This window comes from Lipotes vexillifer, unplaced genomic scaffold (assembly GCF_000442215.2).
Source record: "Lipotes vexillifer unplaced genomic scaffold, Lipotes_vexillifer_v1.1 scaffold815, whole genome shotgun sequence".
Lineage (NCBI taxonomy): Eukaryota > Metazoa > Chordata > Mammalia > Artiodactyla > Lipotidae > Lipotes > Lipotes vexillifer.
Genome location: NW_006773723.1, coordinates 4,513,550 through 4,534,018, shown reverse-complemented (window position 1 = coordinate 4,534,018; position 20,469 = coordinate 4,513,550). Strand labels below are relative to the sequence as shown.

Genomic DNA, 20,469 nt, shown 5'->3' with positions numbered 1-20,469 from the left:
CCGCGGGTTCGTGCCCCGGTCCGGGAGGATCCCACATGCCGTGGAGCAGCTGGGCCCGTGAGCCATGGCCATGGAGCCTGCGCGTCCGGAGCCTGTGCTCCGCCATGGGAGAGGCCACAGCAGTGAGAGGCCCGCGTACCGCAAAAAAAAAAAAAAAAATCACTGATCCCTACATTTCTTTCTATAAAAAGTAAGTCCTGAAATCATTAGCCTTCATCCTGATTTAAAATATTAGCTGCAGGCTTCCCTGGTGGCGCAGTGGTTAAGAATCCACCTGCCAATGCAGGGGACACGAGTTTGAGCGCTGGTCCGAGAAGATCCCACGTGCCACGGAGCAACTAAGCCCGTGCGCCACAACTACTGAGCCTGTGCTCTAGCGCCGCGAGCTACAACTACTGAGCCCGTGTGCTACAACTACTGAAGCCCACACGCCTACAGCCCGTGCTCCACAACAAGAGAAGCCACGAGGATGAGTAACCCGCGCACCGCAACGAAGAGTAGCCCCCGCTCGCCGCAACTAGAAAAAGCCCACGGGCAGCAACAAAGACCCAACGCAGCCAAAAATAAATAAATAAAAAATAAATAAAATAAAATATTAGCTGCTTCTGTTTCTCATTCAGATGCCTCCCACCAGCTGCTGTGTGTCTATGTTTGTTGCAAATACAGAATCAAGTCTGACCCTCCAGGGCACACTGGAGGCATCCTCAAAAATGTAGATAACACTGGCTGTTTGCTTGAAAATGGAGAGGACAAAGGACCAACTTGTCGTTTTTTGAGTTTTTGTTGCTTTCTTTTAAAAAAAACCTCAAAAAACGAAAATCTGTCAGAGTTACAGTCACACGTGCCTGGCCTGTTGTTTGTTCAGATACATGTTTGGCCCAGAACTGTGCTCTTCAGACCTCCTAACTTTCAGGAAGGCACCTGTAACCCTCAACAGATTATTCCAATACTTAAAAACGTGAGCTTTGCCCAGCAAGGCTTCCCTGCACATTGCTTTTCTCTAGTCATTGTTTGTCTGGAGTTACTGCTCAGTATACGAGCTCGCAGATCGCTCAGACTATACTGGCCTTGTACGTTCAGCCTTTGCCATCAATGCCAATTCTCCCCGGGCTTTGGTTTTCTTGCTAGTTATTGCTTATTGACATAACAGGGATACGAATTCTGAAAATCAATCATGTCCCCTTTCTATCTGATGGATGGTTGTTTAGGGAGAATAATTCTTACTAGCACAGAAATAGTTTCAAGAAATGCATGTGTCATATATTAAACCCATTCACGGCGAAATGCAAAGAACTTAGCAGTTCATTTGTACCACTGATGGTCTTTGCTGTCACCCCAGAGAAAATAAATATATTTTGAGCGTTTTGTATTTGAACATGTTTTCTTCATTTTCTATTTAGTCTCATACGACAACAAAAATCCTAATTCTTAATACCCTTATTGGTAGCAGGATAATCACTCACTGAGAAATAGGTCTCGATTCCCAGAATAAGTTAGTTGTACAGATTTAAGACGCACACACTCAAAGCATTCAATTGGAAATTCTAGACTTAATCTCCCAGGCCACACCATCTCAGCTTTCACTAAAATTAAACTTATTTAATTTAATTGACTTCTTGGAGATCTTCCCCATTTGAGTTCAAATGTCTTTAGGTGAGTAATATTTGAACACATGCAGGATAATACCAAACGATTTTGATTATAGATATATCATAAAACTTTAAAATAAAAAGGCATATTATAAAATTAATTTAAAGAGTCTTCCAATGATGCTGCAAACTCCAATTCTAACTGTGCAAAGACATACGTAGGGAACTCTCCCATTAATTGTGACTGTGATGAGTACTGAACAAGCCCGGTGTAGTGGAAAGATCTAGGGTCCAAGAGAGTCGAGTTTGGGCTCCAGTTTTGTCCCCATCTACTTATGTGACCTGGGCAAAGCTATTTGGGTCTTTTTTTTTTTTTTTTAATAAACTTTGGGTATTCATTTTTTAATCTAAAAATTTATAGAATTATACTATCTCTAGGTACTCATTTAATTTATAAAACTGATTGTTCCAACTATTTTCATACTAGTTAAAATAGTGTCTTAATGTCAGCTAGTTGGTGGGGTTAATATGTTTACTCATTTGCTAAACAAAAATGTATTGTACAACTAGAGCAACAGGAGCTGTGCTCACAAGACAACGAGAGGTAGAGATGGACCGCTGGGTCCTGCCTTTGGGAAACAGCGACCTTGCCTAGCAGCAGGGCACCATTCACGTGATACTGAGTGTGAATATGGCCCCCTGGACTTGTGCGATTGCACTTTGGGGATCTGGGTAAACAGCCAGTGCAATGGGTTATGTAGTAAACATAGAGAGAAGAGAGTGGGAATATAGGAAAGGGAGCAATGAATTCTGCCCCAATCACAAATGTTTATGGGGGATTTAAAACTCTCTCATCTTTGAAAGCATATCCTTTTATGTATTGTGGAAGAAATGAGGGAGAACGTGCACATTCTTTTTAAGGCAAGACATTTCTTTCCAACTTTAGATAACAAAAGGTGTTTCGAAAACTGTTCTGAGGCTTACACAGACGTAGTTTTCCCTTTGACATGCCATGTCCATCCCAAACTCCACTGTCAGAACAATTCTTGCAACTTAGTGGATGTGGATTGTTCTACTGAAATTTTAGGTTTCACATGAACCTCTGTGTGTGTGTGCGTGTGTATGAGTGTGTGTGTGTATACAGTCATACACATTTCCAGGGACGGAAAGAAAGAACTGTTGAATTGGAACAAAAAAATTCTTTAAGTTCATAGATGCATAGTTGGTAGGAAAGTATTCAGGGAGTCTGAGCTCTTCATAGAATCATCGGGAAGATAAATGGAATCTCCTTTCTCATAAAGGCTTTTCTCCACAGGTGCATATTATCACATCACTGAGGCCAGGAGAGAAAAGCGATGCCAAGTGAGGATGAGGCTATAGCATTACTGTGAGGATACGGGGGAGAGAATTTACTGGCAAGTGCAGTAGGGTCGCAGCCATAGTGAAGGGCTCTATGGTAACGGTGATTATAGATGATTATCATGACGGGGGCTCCCTCAGAACTCTCAGAGGCCAGGAGTGGCTGAGCCACTGTCTGATCAAACAGTGTCTTCCGTCCGTCTGTAATCTGTTCTTATTCTTAGCTGGCTGGCATAACCTCTAGCCTCAATATTGGACTGGCTTCCTTCCTTTGTTGGAACGGCGAACACCATGGAAACCTGATACATTTGCTGCAGGCTGAGGGGGTCAGATAGCTCTAACCCAAGGCAGATGAAAGGCATCTGGATAATGCTTGACCACCAAGGAAGGTGACCTCAAGGAAAGCGCTCACATGGCTTGCATCCCCCCGCCGAAAGGGGAGAGCCTACAGCTTCTCGTTCTGTTTTCCTAGGCCCTGCCGAATATCTCTGCAAAGCACTTAACTTCTTGCATCCCTTTGCTTGAATGCCTTGCTGTTGTTCTCGCTAAGTAAACCAGCCATTCAGGAGCTCCGAGCGCCACAACGGAAAGCTTGCCTTCAATTTGTCTCACTCCTTTTGTGTGCGGACTGAACTGTGAACCTGGGCAGTCACTCACAGTGACAAGAGACGCACACGGACTCTCTCCAGCCCTTTCCTCCAGCGGCAGCCGGGGAGACTTTTACAACAAAGATGCCCTGAATTCAAGGCTTCTAAGGTCTGCAGGAGACACAGCAGATCTCCCCACTCTAGGTGCACAAAGCCCCAAGCTCAGCAGCAAACAGAAGCTGAATCACTCATCCCACTGTGTGAATTTTCATTTTCTATGGCCACTGGCACTTGCCTATAGCACATTTTGCACCTTGCAAAGATAACACAGCCCGGGGCTGCTGCTTCTTCTGTCTGTGTTTTTAGAATAGCCAGGTGTGAGAGCCTCATCAATGCGGGTCTTAGCTAGTCAACAGACCTGTCAAGTCACAACGACGGACAAGTATCAACGCGTCCTTTCTCTAGCTGCTTTCCCCGAACGTTAAGTTGAACCAAACGAAGCAGCCCTTTTTGTAGGTCAAGAAAGATCCAATCCGGAAAGAACAGTTTTTTATGGTTTATCTTAACAGAAAGGATCAATGAGAATTAGCATCTATGAAGTGGCTTCTGTGTCCCAGGCCCAAGGTGGGGCCCCTTTTAATTGTCATTCATGACACCACGTCAAGGTGCTAGTTATTACTCCCATTTTACAGATGAGACAATGCAGGTTCTGAGAGCTTAAAGAAACGGCCCACAGGCTCAGTGAGGACTGCTGAGATAGGAACCCACGCTTGTCTGGCTCCAAGGCCTGAGAACTTTCCACTCTGCCATGTGCAGATTTCACTTTGTAGAATCACTACTAAGGCACACAGGTGGTTCATTTGAATTAAAAAGGAATAATGGCAACTTTGCATGAGAAAACGATCAACTCACATATGATGTCATTCTACCTGTACTAAATGGCCTCCAGTGACTCTCTGCTTATGGTTACATACAAATTACACAAATTCTCAATATTCTGTGAATTTCTCTTTCTAGCTTTATCCCTTATTGCTTTCCTAGGTCACATCTTAGATGGCCTCATTTACATGGCGACCACTTTTCTACGCCATATTCTCTTCCTGAAATCATCTACCCAGTCTCTGCATATCAGCTGCAGAAATTTTGCCCATCCTTTGCGGCCCAATTTGAATGCCTCCTGGGCCCTGAAGTTTTCCTGGTTCCTCTAAAAGATGTGCATGCTTCCTCCTCCAAACTTCCACAGCCCCTGGGATCCCTGCTCTAGTACTTACTTCTGGGCCTGCAGCTGATAAGGCTATCTGGACACTACCCCCTAGAGCAGGGGACCAGGACAAACTTATCTGTAAAGAATCATACAGTAAATAGTTTACGCACTGTAGGCCATACAGTATCTGCGGCAACTATGCAACTCCACTGTTGTATTGCAAAAGCAGCCATAGACAATACCTGACTGTATGTGCATGGCTGTGTTTCAATAAAACTTTATTTATAAAAACTGGTGGCAAGCTGGATTTGGCCCCTCTGTGCCAACCTCTGTCCTAGTTCATTGGGTCTCCAGGGTTAGCAACTGTGTCTTCCTTGTGCCTATATCCCTGCTGTGTTGTACAATGTCACAGGTGGCGCTCCATAAATATTTGTGGAACTAATAGAATTTTAAATTGCTGGAATCAGAGATCCTTTTTTTTAAAAAAAGCTATTGTTGAGGCCCCGAGAACTTTGCAGATTCCTCTGGTCCTGCACTGCTGTCTGTGCATGCCGCTGAGCTGTCAGAACCTCTTGACCTGTGGCTGATTTTCCTGTAGGCTCAGGACCTTTCCCTGAAGCTTCAAAGGCAGGCTGACTTCTAAGGAGCCATAAAACACATTTTGTCAACCCCTTGTCCTCAAACTTGGGAAAACATCAGTGAAGTTTACAGTTGTGGAAAATCACCTTAGGCTGAGATTCTGTTAATGCAACAAAGGGAGCGATTTCTGACTCAAAAGAAAAGAGAAAGGTGGGTCCCAGGGCATGGAAGAAGCCCGCAAAAACCTTTTTCTCTCACTGAACCAGCTGGTTACTAAATTTGCAAGTGATTGGTAATGGAGAGCCACTCACCACTCATGGGCTTCATTCATGAATTTAGTTGCATAGCTATATGTAGGGTAGGTTTTCAGAGGCTTGTATATCCATCCACAGGGTTGATTCCAAAGCACAATGGCTCATCCAGACAGTATTCCCCAGATGCTGGGGCAACCTTCTTTGTCAACAATATTTTATGCATCAAAACACTTTCACCCTCCAAGTTCCTGGGCATGCTCAGTAGGACACCCACCCTGGCTTCATACGTATTGTCAGTTCTTGTCTTTCTTTCTTTCTAAGTCACTTGATACAATAGAGAGGATCTAAGTACCACTGACCAGGAGCCAGCAGTTTATTAGTTATAATAAGATAAAAAATAAGAATAAAAAGAAAAAGTTTTCCAGGGATATGTCTTGACCAGCAACTAGAATGCCTTCCGTAGTTACTTACCTCTTTTCGTAAGGGAGTACATTTAATCTTTTTTTTTGTTTTTTTTTTTCTGTCTGGGATCATAGATAGAAAATCAGTGTGGATGAAAAGGGATGATATTTAAGCACAAAGAGATGAAGAATGTATTCTGGAGGTTTAGTGACGAAAGAAACACACCAGTACCCTGTTCTCTACCTCTCTGGTGGTCAAACTTTCAGCAGACACAGAGCCAGCTGCTCTGCATAGAGGACTGTGCATTATTGCAATGGATAAGAAGAAAGTGTGCGGACAGAGTGAAAATCAAAATCACGTCCTTTGATGCCTAAGCATCGACTTTGGCTAGTGAGAATGATAGGCACATTACAGCTCTCTGCTCTCTGTCCTGTACCTGTATGCCATCAGCCCTCTACTCTGTGCCTCCCCACCCACTCCTCTTAAAAAGAAACATCAGGTTATTTGAAAGCCTGACCTGAGAAGGCCTCTCGGGCAAGCCCACTCCAGCCGCCTCTGTAGCAATGCTAATTGCACATCTGCGGCAAAGCTGCAACAGTCCATGCCCAGGAAATCCACCCAGGTTTTTATAACCAGACCAGGGGTTGCCACCCAGCTGCTATGAGAAACACACCGCTTGATCATTATTATTATTAGATCACGTTTGTGAATATCATTTAAGACAACTGAAGGAAACCCTTGATCAAAATCGCCCCCCATTCACCCCGCATGCTTCTCTTTCTTTTTGTTTAGCCGCTTACAAATGTTGATGTGATTCCTAATCAAAGCACCTCGACAAGCCCTTGAGCTCAGGGTCTTCCTGTTCCGCGGTCTCGGGGCAGAAGCCGGTGTTCCTGTCTCGTGGAGATGCCGCGTGGAAGGAAACGGGGTGCAGGGGAGGAGCGAGATGGGGAGCAAAGGAAGGGCCCGCGTTCGGCAGGTCCTGGAGCTGAGGTTTTTACTCACATGTGTTGGGAAGCATTGGGGTACAGTTTTGAAAACTGTGGGGCTGAGTCCTCGGGGCCGTGGGGTGCCGCGTGGCTGATCACCATCATAATGGGCCTATGGGGATACATTCTCTTAGACATTTTGAAGTAATTAATGCTCTCGTTAGTGATTAAGTCTGTGAAGTAGTCCTGAAACATATATTTGACACAAAACAAAAATTACAAAAGGTGACATTCATCAGATCACATTTGAACACCGCTTTCCCAGTAATGGAAACTTCCCGAAGGGGCAAAACATCTTCCGGAGACAGAGAAAATCAGCTGCCAGTTACCTTCCGGGTTTGCTAAAGTGGTAACGTGCACAAACCTTTTTTTAAAAAATAATGTGCAATTTAGGAATTAACCAAAAAAAAAAAAAAAAAAGGGTCAAGTCCCCGTTTGCCCAAGATAATGATCAGATCTGGCAATACAAATGCTCCAGCACATGAAACACCGGATACGTATTTCATTCTCAGGTTTCGCTGATGTAATTCTTTGACAAAAAAAAAATTTAATTACTTCAAGGGCAGGAAACACCCACGCCCACTACAAATTCACAGTTGCAGAACACACACACCCAGACACACACAGGCATACACACACATGCATAAATGCACAAACAAAAGATCTTTTCCTTAAATTAAAAAATTCACCTGTGAGAATTACATAATAAGTGCTAATGAAAGTCGTGGCCAAAATCTGGGCACCCAGGGAAAAGTGGCAACATTTTATCAGTTAATTTATTTGAAACACTCAGTATGGGGAGCAGTTGAATTCCTGCAGATTATACTGTTAATTGCACAACTAAAATTACCCAGCTGTTGGGATTAGAGCCTGACTTGTTAATAAAGTAACTTAAACCGGCAGTCCCAGGGGCTGATGCAAAAGCAATAAGGGGAAGAGGGGGAAGAAATGGAATAAAAAAGAAAAAATGAAAACTTAAAACACCTGCTTCCTCTAAGTGTGTATCACTGGCCTGGAACTCCAGTATAAAGTTTATTCAGAAAGTGTCTAGGCAACGTGCACCGTCAGAGGCTTCTAGGCATGACTAATCACATGTAGATTCAAGGACCAGAACAGCTGCAAAAGCAGTGCCCAAGGGACCAAATCTGTGTCACATGTCATTGTTAGGACAAGTCCACAGGCTAACACCTTCATCCATGGGAGTGTCTGTTTTATTCCTTTCCTCCCTAAAAAAAGATATATATTCTTTTTGACACAGTTGTCTTTGACAATCAGCTGTGATAATGGGCAAGTTATGCTGATTTAGTCTTTGGAAGGAATCTTGATTACTTTGCTCTCCTTAGGACAACAAGGAAAGAAAGGTTAATAGCTTGAACAGAAGCATGACAAGCATCCCCACAAGATAAAAAATGAGCAGTGACAATTAGTGCACTTGGTAGGACAGTGCTCAAATCTGCCTCCAAGGTCCCTGCCAGCTCTCAACTTTGATGAGTTTGGAAACCTATTAGCAATGTTTGTGAGTTGCTAATATGCATTCATTTGCATGCGTTGTTTTCTGAAGGGTATGAAAGAGTGAGACATACACCCTCACCCCAAGTCCCCTGTGCTCAAATCAGGCCAAGTGGAAAGACAGCAATGTGCCAAAGTTAGATCAAGTCTCCTCTTTCTGACTTCTACCAATAGCTGTTTCATAGTGACCTGTGCTAGATAGAGCAGATTCTCGGCTTCTTTTAGATAAATGAGGAAGAGATGGATATGGCTAAGAGGGAAGAAGCCATTTTAGGCTAATTAGTGGCTAAATTCAAAGATATTCTCCCCTCCACTCTTGAGATCTGGAAATAGTTTTAAGTTGGCAATCACAAAACCTGTGTGACTTTTACAAAGTCTAATCTGGAATCCATTTTTTAGAGAACCATGGGACATGTCCATTTCATTTTCTATGACCTGATTTGGAAATCCTAGGATTGAATTGTGGGGCATGTCCCTTTCAGTTTCTATGAACTGATTTGGAAATCCTAGGATTGACAGCCTTAACAGACTTTTGTGGACTCTAGCTGCCATGGGGCAGGTGTCCTTGTCAATATCAAAGTGTGATCGGACAGGAGTAAAAGCAAAGAATGTGGTTTCTCAACTTTTGATTATTGCACTTGTCTGCTGTTATTCTTACATCTAAATTGGAAGCCACAGACAGAATATACTTTCACCCCAGTGAAAAGCAAAACAGCATGAGATGAACATATGATTATGTGGATAAGTCCTCTAGAGGAGGAAAAACCTAAAAATTATCCCAAGACAGAGTGGAGGCATCTATGATTTTTCTGATAATACTTTCATCAAAGGCTGATTGCCTTTCATCCTAATGGGGGAAAAAATCGCTATTCAAAGTCAGTGCTCCTTGAGAGCCTTTTCCTTGCCTGGAGTTTAAAATTACCTTAAAATTTCTCATTCTAATACTGTGAGAATGTAGAAAGCCAATCTAGTGTATGGGCTAACACACTGAAAATGGCTTTCCCCCATTATGCACAAAGTAAATTGATGCAGTGTAAAAGTGCCTGAAAATTACCTTCGCATAATCAAATCCATGCTTTTCTTTGATGCCATTGCGACAAACAGTGTAATTATAGAAACGAGAATTCTTGATTAATCCAAGCCATTCTCGCCACCCAGGAGGGATGTAGCTGCCATTATATTCATTGAGGTATTTTCCAAAAAAGGCTGCAATGGGAAAAAAGGATTATTTTCTCACATGAAGTGATTAAGCATAACTAAATGCATCAACATGAAATTATGACTTGAAAAAAAGGCAGTGAAACAAAAGTTAACCTGGTAACAGTGGATGCCAGAATAACATTCATGTAATACTTTGATCCTTTAGCAAGGTGACACATATACATTTTCCTTTTGAATAAATAAAAGTAGTGCCCAAGTACATGGATTATAGTTCAGTAAAATCGCCATCATGATCATGATACTCTGAGTGCAAGTGATAAAAGCAGAATGTACCTTTTTGTTAAGTTGATGGAACAATCAGAGAAGTACCAGTATGAAATTTGGAATACTGAAAGTTGTCTTTGTGATAAAATAAGTTTTCTAACTGTTTGAGAGTTGTGAATTTCAAAAACGCTATTGAAAAACTTGTCTTTGTTTTTGCCTATCAGGACAGTACACATTTTCCCAGCCAAGGAACCATAGTAAACTCCGTTTATATGGCACGTGGTCAGGGTTTTTATGTCACATGTATTTTATGTCATCGGTGTTTGCATTATGTGTATTTTGCGAATGTGTTCATTACTGATAATCAAAAATTCTAGCAACATGGAGTTACAACCTAGACGACTTTCATAGAATTACAGTAAAATAGAGGTATGTGTGCTACAAAAACTCCACTGCTCGTTGAAAAGGCCACTGGAAGGACTTCACATTTGTAACTTTGGCATGGTCACACCCAAGAAAGGCCACTGTGCAACAGTGGGGTCAGAGCTCTGGGATCTGTCCCTGTTTCCTGATTACTTGATACCCCTCATGGGGGCCCACTGTCTCCTGACCGGCTTTCCTATGCAGGCTCCAGGGTCTTTCCATTCTCACTGCCAGCTTCCTGAAGACCAGCTCGGGTCACATCACCTTCTCATGATCTTGGATGGCCCCCCCCTCGCCTGCAGAATCACATTGAGTTTGACACCTTGCCATCCAAGCCCTTCCTTGCCTCTGGAAAAACATCCCTCTCTTTCCAACCCCATCTTGCACGTCTCTGTGAATCGTCCCTCTCTCCAGTCAACGTGTTGCCTCTACTTTTTCTGGTTTTTCCACCTCTCCACCTTTGCCTGTGCTACTCTCTCTGCCACCCTCTGTATGAATCAGCCCAGAGCAGAAGCCTTTTCAATTCCAGTCTTTGACCCGATCCCACAGCACTTTATTTCTGTGGCTCTGAAGCTGTCTTCCCTCTCTTCCTGGTGGTGTAGTTATGTTCATGTAGAAGCCTAATCGCCCTTAAACTGTAAGGGTTTTGAGGGCAAACACTGCTTTGACCTCATCTGTGGACCTCCCTTCCCTCATCCTTGCATGTAGTCTAGGGGCTGCATGAATTTTTGTTTCTTGAACTGAGCTTCATGGAGCCCCATGTCTTCTGGGGATGGTACCTGTTCTGGACTTGTTAAATGTTGTGTTTTCAATTGAGCTATGATTTTTTTTTTAAAAAGCTGATTTGGTCTAAATATTTTCATAGAGGAGAGCTTCAGAGTTAGAAAAGTTGACACTTCCCATTGGATTTACTTTCTTTGAAGGGCTGACTCAAGTCTGAGAAACACAGCAATGTTTATCTGTTGAATGAATATTTATATGTTGAATCTGCAAATGAGTAAATCAATCAGGTGGTCAATTAGCCAAACACCCACTGCTTGAGGATTCTGCCAGGGTCCCTGAGCAGATGGATGGGTGTGGGACAAAATGTCAGAGGGTCTCATGTCAGCTATGACTCAGGGTTTCCCTCTGAGCTGGCTCCGAGCAGTAGAAATTCTTCTAATGAGGGGTTCTTGTCTTCAGAGACTAACCACCTTTTCACATCGAACCACAAGATGATTTTCCTTTCCGACAAAAGGCAACGTGATTTAAGAGTCACAGGCGGTGGACCAAAGCCACACCCCACCAGCATGACTTCAGAACGGGACAGTTTCCAGAAGCCTTTCACTTAATAACCTCAAGCCCAGCTCTTTCCCCTGGCCTGCTCCTCTCCCCAGGGGCTTTTTCCCACTTTTCTCTCTTTTTGTAAAAGATCATAGTGGTTTGCAATATAAAACCTGGAGCCAGCTTGCCTGGGTTCAAATCCTGGCTCTGTTGTTTGTTAGCTATACTGCCGGAGGCAAGTTACTTAACCTCTGTCTACCTCCAATTCCCCTTCTGTCAAAACATGAAGATGATAACAGTAATAGTGGTACGATCGTTGTGAGGACTAAAAAGAATGAATACATATGTAAAGCACTAAAACAGCACCTGGCACATAACGAGGGCTTATTAAATGTTGCCACTGCCAGTATTATGATGACCACGGCTATGATCATTAGCCTTTCAATGATCTGTGCTCTGATTTTAAATGATTTACCCTCCTGCAATGCAAGGAAATCCTGTTCTAGAGTTCTGCACTTGTGCATCTGAAAACATTGCTTGAGAGGTTACATAGTTTTCTTCCCCAACCTGATCTACTTTGTAGCAACAAATTTTCTCCCAACTGGCTGACATTTTCCTGCTTTATTAGTTTTTAGATTTTTCTTTTTTCCTGCTACTTTCAGTTTTGTTCTCTCTCTCTCTCTCTTTTTTTTTTTTTCTCTCAGGGAAGCCATAACAAGTCATTCCTGCCCTTCCCTCATTGTTTTACCCGTTAGATTATTTAGGACTGTTTTCTACCCATTGCCATGGCTATTGCCCTTTCTCTTAATCCTCCCCTTATAAACTATTCCTTGAAGTCTCTTAATAGGCCTTGTTATGTGCTTTAGAACTCCCTCCAGGTTTTCCGTGTCTTTGTGTTAATGGGGTGTAAAAAATGTATTCAATATTCCAGATGTTGCCTCACCCGTCACACTGGTTCCAAGAGAGACCGGGGACCTCGTGCGTCATGAGGCAGCACCCAGTGTTGTCAGCTTCAAGTTACTTGGCCTTTCTTGTTGCCTCCTAAGATCGAGGCTCATTTGTAATCACCCCTGGCGTCTTTCGACATTACGCTTCCTGGCAGTGCTCTGCAACTGATTATCTGGGCTTCTAATTATTTTCCTCCAGATGTATTAAATCTCTTTCTCCCTCCCTAAGATGAACAATATTTTCTCGCCTGTATTGCCATTATATTGGGTGTGGTTTGAAGTTTTTCTATCCTTTGGCACTGGCAATTCAACCCAACTTAACTACTGTCTGAATATGTCACTAACGCACCACCTACCCCTCCTTCTGTATCATTCTTTTCTCTGGGCCATTAAACACTTCCCTTCACAGCTGTTTAAGAAGGTGGCAGGGGTTGTTGGGTGACAGGGAGAAAGGTCAGGAAGACCTGATTATAATGATTGTTGACTTGAGGCCATCTACTTCTGTCCGGGACTACCTGTTACATAATACTTAGAAAAATTCCCTTGAGCCGTTTGAGGCAAAAGCATTTATTTTTAGGTCGGCAAGAGTACCCACATAGACAAAAGATTTCTGATGCTGTAGGGAAGTCAAATCTTAGTGAATGTAACAAATGATATACGAATTGAGCTTTTACTCCAAGTATTATCAGATTTGGGGTGGCAGGACTTCACTGGTAGTAACTAAAAATTTACATAATTTTGAACCAAGTTAAAATTATGATCTACTCTTAGGTGACCTCGTACACATGAGTCTGGCTTCCCCAACTAGATTGTAAGTGTAGCAAAGACAGGAATCTTACTTTATATCTCTTCGTACACCAATGTCTAGTTTAGTTCTAAGCATAGTGTGGCTCAATAAATGGCATACTGTGGTATGCTATATCTTATGTTTGTATACTTATCAAAAATCGATAATACCACAATTCATAAAAATAAGAATGTTACTTTGTCTTACTTTTAGTGAACTCTACATTTTAAAACATCACATATTAGAGAATAAATATACTTGCTATAAGTAACATAAATAAACTTTGTAATGTAAAAAGACACGAAACTAGAAAATTGATGAATTTGTCTTCATTGTTTTGTTACAAAAAGAATTCTCTCCAAAAATTTTTATTGCAGGTCCTCTATTAAATACTGGCCCTTTCACCGCAGTGGTATGAAGAGGAGTTAGTGTGACTAAAATTTAATTCACATGTGATTTTACATAACCTGTATTATGATTATAATTTGAGCACTACCATTTTTAAAGGAATTAATATGATTACAGTGCTTATAGTAAAATTACAATATATAATAGTTTTCGGACAGGAAAAAAATCTCTGCATTATATAGGTTGGAAAACTGGGCTGGACAAGTTCTCAAAACAAGTTTAAGGCAGAGTAAGGATGTGACTCCAGTTCTCTACCATTCGGTTCACGGGTTTTTTTCTAACACTTGATGCTACCTCTCAAATATGGATTATTATATACTACCAAATGTAAAATGGATAGCTAGTGGGAAGCAGCTGCATAGCACAGGGAGATCAGCTCTGTGCTTTGTGTCCACCTAGAGGGGTGGGATGGAGACGCAAGAGGGAGGGGATATGGGGATATGTGTCTATGTATAGCTGATTCACTTATACAGCAGAAACTAACACATCATTGTAAAGCAATTATTCTCCAATAAAGATGTTAAAAAAAACAAACATGGATTATTACTCTTACCTTAAAATTTATGCCAGCTTTTACATTCATGTCTATACCCTCACAAGAAATTTAAACTAAAACTTTTCTGAGCAGATAGTCAGGCAGAATTTTCCTTTTTATGATAGATAATCCAGTATCATTCCCACTATACTTAGAACATAAAATGCAATAGACACGTTACTGTATTTTCCTTTCTTAAACATTTAAGCTGTTGTAGAGTCATATTTTCCATGAGTAAAGTTAGAAAAATTTAAGTTACAGCCAGTCCAAAAATATGCCTTGGTTCTGAAAAAGAAAAATCATGTCACACAATGGTAAATACAATATTGGATCAATTCAATTCATTTAAATCCATGTATTCTGGATGCCTCCCAAAATAAGCCTCTTAGTAATCTGTCTTCTCTGAGTTGTTCTTCAAAAAACTGATTGCTGCTTTGTGCTTTTCTCTAGATGGATATTTATGTATAATACATAGTTCAGTTTCCGTCATTATTTTTCTTAGGTTCTCAGCTAAATGTTCCAAATAACGTATTCATTATTAGGAAAACATTAAAATCGTTATATATTGGCTCCTCCCACCTCCCCAACTAGTTTAGTGGCTCATAAGTATGCTGGTTTAATACCTATTCACCAGTTCTCTTAACTTCCTAAGATGTCTGTCATCCTGATGTGCTTATTTGTGGATTTTCAAATGGGTCTCTGTCCCTGGTTGGATCGATAATTATTGTCACAGAGACATCTTTACTTCCTAATTGTCTGAGACATGTCAATATTTTCCCATCAAAGATGAATTTAAATGATGTAGCTCATTATCACTGCCATTTTAGTTTTCCAATTTTTAATTTTTCTGATTTACTAATGGGCACATCAAAATATATTTTCCTGAGTGTATATCATCCGTTTTCTATTCATAGCTAAGTGTTTGGACGAGCCCTAAGTGTTTGGAAAAGTCCTGTTTCCCTTAAAGAATTCCTTTTACTTTACAGGATGACTCACTATAAATCCCATTATTACCTAAGTGTCTAGACCCCTGGGAAGAAGATTGGCTTCAGAATCTGAGTTAGTTTCCAGGAGCAAATCTCCTGTCCCTGAAAAAGACAACTGATTGAAGCAGGCCTACTGGGCTGCACAGTCGTTCCCGGGAAAGCCTGATGGTCTGCAGCTTCATCCTAAACCTAACCCATAAGGTTAGGGTAGCATACTGGAAGACCAAAGTCCTGTTGCCCACTCTTCCTGTTAAAACATCAGATGTGTCACTTCAGTAAGTCACCTTAATCTTGTAGGTCTAAATTTGTTCGTCTGAGGACAAAGGAATTGAAAAACTAAATTATCTCTGAGTTTTAGTCAAGCTCTTGTAGGGTGGACACAGCATAGGATAATTGAAACAAGTACCAGAGTACACTCCACTTCTTAGAAGCAAGATTTGTTTTTTCTTGGTGACCCAGTGAGCTGTGTAATGGATGGCATTTCCATTTTTGCTTTTGCCATCTGGAAGTTAGCTCCAAATATGCAGCCTTTCTCTACAACTCCGTGGTATGCCTGCAGTTTGCATATTAACCTTTGCCTTGATTTTAACTGGCTCTACCCTTCGTTTCCATTCGACAGTGTCCTTACTGCTCTGTATCTTATTATGTTTTATGTGTCTCTGCCAGGCACTTCGGAATGAAGCGTGATAGAAATATATGTAAAGAAATAAGATAAAGAAAGAAAGAAAGAAAGAGGAAAGATGTTGGAGTCAGGTGTGCTGGATTCAGTCTGTCACTGACTAGCTTGTGACCTCAGATAAACCCTCCTGAGTTTCGGTTTCTTCACTGGCAATATGGGCAAATCCTTTCAAAGTTTCCGGAAGAATTAGGTGAGAAAACTTAGCTAAAGTGCCTGGTACAGAGGAAGCAAGCATCAAATATCAATTTCCCTTTTTTCCCCTTTCTTTCCCGCTGCCCAGTTTTACTGAGATATAACTGACAATCAAAAATTGTAAGCAATTATACTCCAATAAAGATGTTAAAAAAAAAACTTAAAAAAAAATTGTAAGGTGGGACTTCCCTGGTGGTCCAGTGGCAAAGAATCCGCCTTCCAATGCAGGGGACGCGGGTTCGATCCCTGGTCGGGGAACTAAGATCCCACATGCCGCAGAGCATCTAAGCCCGCGCACCACAACTACTGAGCTCGGGCGCCTCAACCAGAGAGTCTGCGTGCCGCAAACTACAGAGCCCTCGTGCTCTGGAACCCGGGCGCCACAACTACAGAGCCCACGCACCCTGGAGCCTGCACATCACAACTAGAGAGTAGCCTGTGAGCCGCAGCTAAGACCCAATGTGGCCAAAAATAAATAAATAAATAAAAAATAAAAAAATCTTTAAAAACAAATTGTAAGGTTTACAGCCTGATGGTCCGCTATACGTAGACACTGTGAAATATTAACCACTGCCAAGCCAATCAACATATCCATCACTTCACATCTTTGCTAGTTTCCATTTTTTTCTTTGTGGTGAGAACATCCAAGATCTAGCCTTTTAGCAAATTTCAGGTACACAATATAATACTGTCAACTATAGCCACACTGCTGTTCACTATCTCTCCAGAACTTATTATCTTCTTTTTGCCCTTTCTTGATTTAGCCCTGAAATGAATTAGCAAGTCCTAATCGACAGTTCTAAGTTCTGGGCAGGGTTCTCTGTGTCACCAGCATCTCCATTTCCTAGGATGGACACCGTCCATACCGGTCTGGATACAGTGAGAGTTCTAATTCCCTAAGTTCCAACTCTCTCCGTCTCTCTATGTCTGCTACTAGGAATTAAATTATAAGGGAGCCTGGGAGTTGAAAGGCACTGATTTCATACAATGCTTCCCGCAAACGAAACACCATTTGGTGGTCAAAATCAGGAATCAGGCATCAGGGGACCATTTCTGGTTCTTTGCTTCTGAGCTGGTCATCACACAGTATTCGAAATTCCCACATCAGTTATAAAATGGAGCTAAGTACATTTGCTGTCTATGAACCCTACAGGGATGTTTGATAGATTTGCAAATTGCTTTAGAGCTCGCAGGTGAAAGGTGCTATAAACTTAATTCACTTATGTGGGAAAACACACTCAGGATAAGGCACTCTGAGTAACCTAGTTTCTTTCTGAAGCGTAAGCAAACACCCTTGAGGCTCCTGGGAGGAGTTTCCTCTGTGAGTGGAGCTCTTGAATGCCTGTGGATGACAGTGCTATCATATTCACAATCAATATTTTCATCCATAAATAACAAGTATTAAGTGCCCACAAGGCGCTCTGCAAAGAAGCAAATGGCCACATATTTCCTAAGTCCAGTGGAAAAGGTTAATTTCATTTTTAAAAGAGATTTGAGAGAATACATTTATCTGATATCCTTTCCTTTTAAATCTTCAGAATAGAGAATCTGCAGACCTGAAAATCTTTTTCAACAAGTTTTAATTATGACACCCTTAATTCTTATGAATACGTCTAGTCGGTTCTGAAAAAATTATTTTTCATCACAGCCCCTCAATCAATATCTTTGCTTCTTTTCATAAAGAAATGCTCAGAAAACCCAAGGAGAGCATATAAATGCTAGGAGAATGAAGGCTTTGGGGGCAACCTGACAGGAAGGAGCCTTGCTTCTTTCTTACACTGGTATGATGTTCATGACCTCTCTGGAAGGAGGTCCCCAGTTTGCAAAAGACCAACTAACCAAACCGCTCATCTATGTAGGTTAAACAGAGATAGAAGATGTAGCAATTGGGATGCCCTCCTTTCCTGGGAGATGGGGGCGAACATTTGACATCTAAAAGTCACCAAAACTAAGCTAAAGAAACTCCCAATCCTATTAATTATGAGTAAATAAATAGATGAATTAATAAGGTACACCTCATTGGATGATTTCTTTCAGTTACATCCGAATTCAGTAAATAATTTTGATAATCTATCGTGTCCCAGATCCTGGGGTAGGTGCTAAGCAATTTCAAAGCGCTTGATGATTTCTCACCCAATGGGCAAGAATTTGCCAACAATTAAGACAAGCCTCAAGCTGCGCTGGGACGCCTGGAGATTTGGAGGGTTGAAGTAAGCACGTTCATGGGATGAAAACTCTTCCGTTGCAGGTTCTCCTGGAAAATTCCAGTTGCCGGTTGCCCTGATGAGTGATTCTGCTGAGAATCACTGACTTTTCTCTAAGGGACCTCCCTCTGGGACGTTAACCAGAGGGAAAAGCAGAGGATGCTGAGAGACACAAGCCTCGGCTCCTTCCGCTTAGGGACTGATTGGAACTTCATATATTTCACCATAAAGTGCATCTTCCAGAGGTGCGCTACCCAGAGGTTCACGGGCTGGAAAGCTCCCCCTTTACCTGTTCTGTAGCCGGTGCTGTTCAGATAGACAGCAAAAGTCCGCGGCTCGTGCACTGCCTGCCAGGGCGGCGAGGAGCAGTTCTCATTGTTGGTGTAGGTGTTGTGGTTGTGCACGTACTTGCCCGTGAGCATAGATGAGCGGGACGGGCAGCACATGGGCGTCGTCACGAAGGCGTTGGTGAAGGTGGCCCCCTCGCGCTCCATAATCTTTCTGGTTTTGTTCATGACTTGCAGGGACCCTGGAAGGCACAAGGCCAGCACTGTTAGAAGACAGCACCGCACGATCACCCACCCATGTCACGTCACTCAGGGGCTCTGTTCCCCCTGCCTTGTTGATTTCTCTGTCTTAGCCTGAAGGAGTCTATCATTTGACGAGCTCTCATTTCTAGAACAAAATGCAATGTTTGGGTTTCTGCCATCTCAAGTATCTTGCAGAATAAAAACACATTTCAGCTTCTCCCCTCCTTGATCACAAAGGAAAAAAAAAAAAAAAAGAAAAGCAGGTTTATCTGATCACTAAAGCTAGAATTTTAGAGACAGAGCAGATTCCAAGGCCAGCAGTCCTTTGAAGATTATCAGAGAGCATCAAAACAGAGCATCAAAACTCCTAGCCCACCATACTCGCACCATGCCACAGACACTGCAGAGATGACGAGATTGAATGTTTTCATCGTATGAAATAAAAGAGGGGAGAAATCTTCCAATTAAGTAAAAGTCCTTCCAAAATGCCTGTTTTTGTTTTTGTTTTTTAAACTGGGGTACAGTTGCTTTACAATGCTGTGCTAGTTTCTTCTGTACAACGAAGTGAATCGACTATATGTCTACATGTATCTCCTCCCTCTTGACCTCCCTCCCACCCCCCCACCCCCCCATCCCACCCATTTAGGTCACCACGGATCATTGAGTAGAGTTCCCTGTGCTGTATGGCAGGTTCCCACTAGCTATCGATTTGACACATGGTAGTGTATATATGTGGATCCGAATCTCCCAGTTCATCCCACCCCCCCCTTCCTCCCCTGTGTCCACACGTCTGTTTTCTATGTCTGTGTCTCTGTTTCTGTGCTGAAAATTGGTTCACGTGCACCATTTTTCTAGAGTCCACATATATGCGTTAATATACGATATTTGTTTTTCTCTTTCTGACTAACTTCACTCTGTATGACAGGCTCTAGGTCCCTCCATGTCTCTACAAATGACCCAGTTTCGTTCCTTTTTATGGCCGAATAATACCCCACTGTATATATGTGCCACATCTTCTTTATCCATTCATCTGTCGATGGACATTTAGGTTGCTTCCATGTCCTGGCTATTGTAAATACTGCTGCAATGAACATTGGGGTGCATGTGTCTTTTTGAATTATGGTTTTTCTCAGGGTATATGCCCAGTAGTGGGATTGCTGGATCATATGGTAGTTCTATTTTTAGTTTTTTAAGCAACCTCCATACTGTTCTCCATAGTGGCTGTATCAATTTACATTCCCACCGACAGTGCAAGAGGGTTCCCTTTTCTCCACACCCTCTCCAGCATTTATTTTTTGTAGATTTTTTTGATGACGACCATTCTGACAGGTGTGAGGTGATACCTCATTGTAGTTTTGGTTTGCAAAATGCCTGTGTTTAATTAAAAAAAGATCTTCAATGTAAGTTCGTATCCTCTAGCAAACTCACCACATACCTGCCAGTTTTTCTACCAGGATAGTACGACCAGTTTATATCTTCACCTGTTTCCATGTCATTTTAAAAGATGGGCTGTTTGTTTGTGAAAGAGCTATGATTCTATCACATTCAAAAGTATCTGCGTGGGCTTCCCTGGTGGTGCGGTGGTTGGGAGTCCGCCTGCCGGTGCAGGGGGCGCGGG

The 20,469-nt window shown here is 42.1% G+C and overlaps 1 protein-coding gene across 1 annotated transcript in view; it reads right to left on the bottom strand.

The window, feature by feature from the left end:
* The window catches only part of SULF1 (sulfatase 1), a 74,960-nt gene that overhangs the window by 40,481 nt on the left and 14,010 nt on the right, over positions 1-20,469 (bottom strand). The window contains exons 2-4 of the mRNA XM_007448499.1: positions 18,611-18,850; positions 9,527-9,678; positions 6,980-7,149 (exon numbers count right to left, since the gene is read on the bottom strand). Of these exons, the coding sequence (XP_007448561.1) occupies positions 6,980-7,149; positions 9,527-9,678; positions 18,611-18,850 (562 nt within the window). The remainder of the gene's footprint in view (positions 1-6,979; positions 7,150-9,526; positions 9,679-18,610; positions 18,851-20,469) is intronic.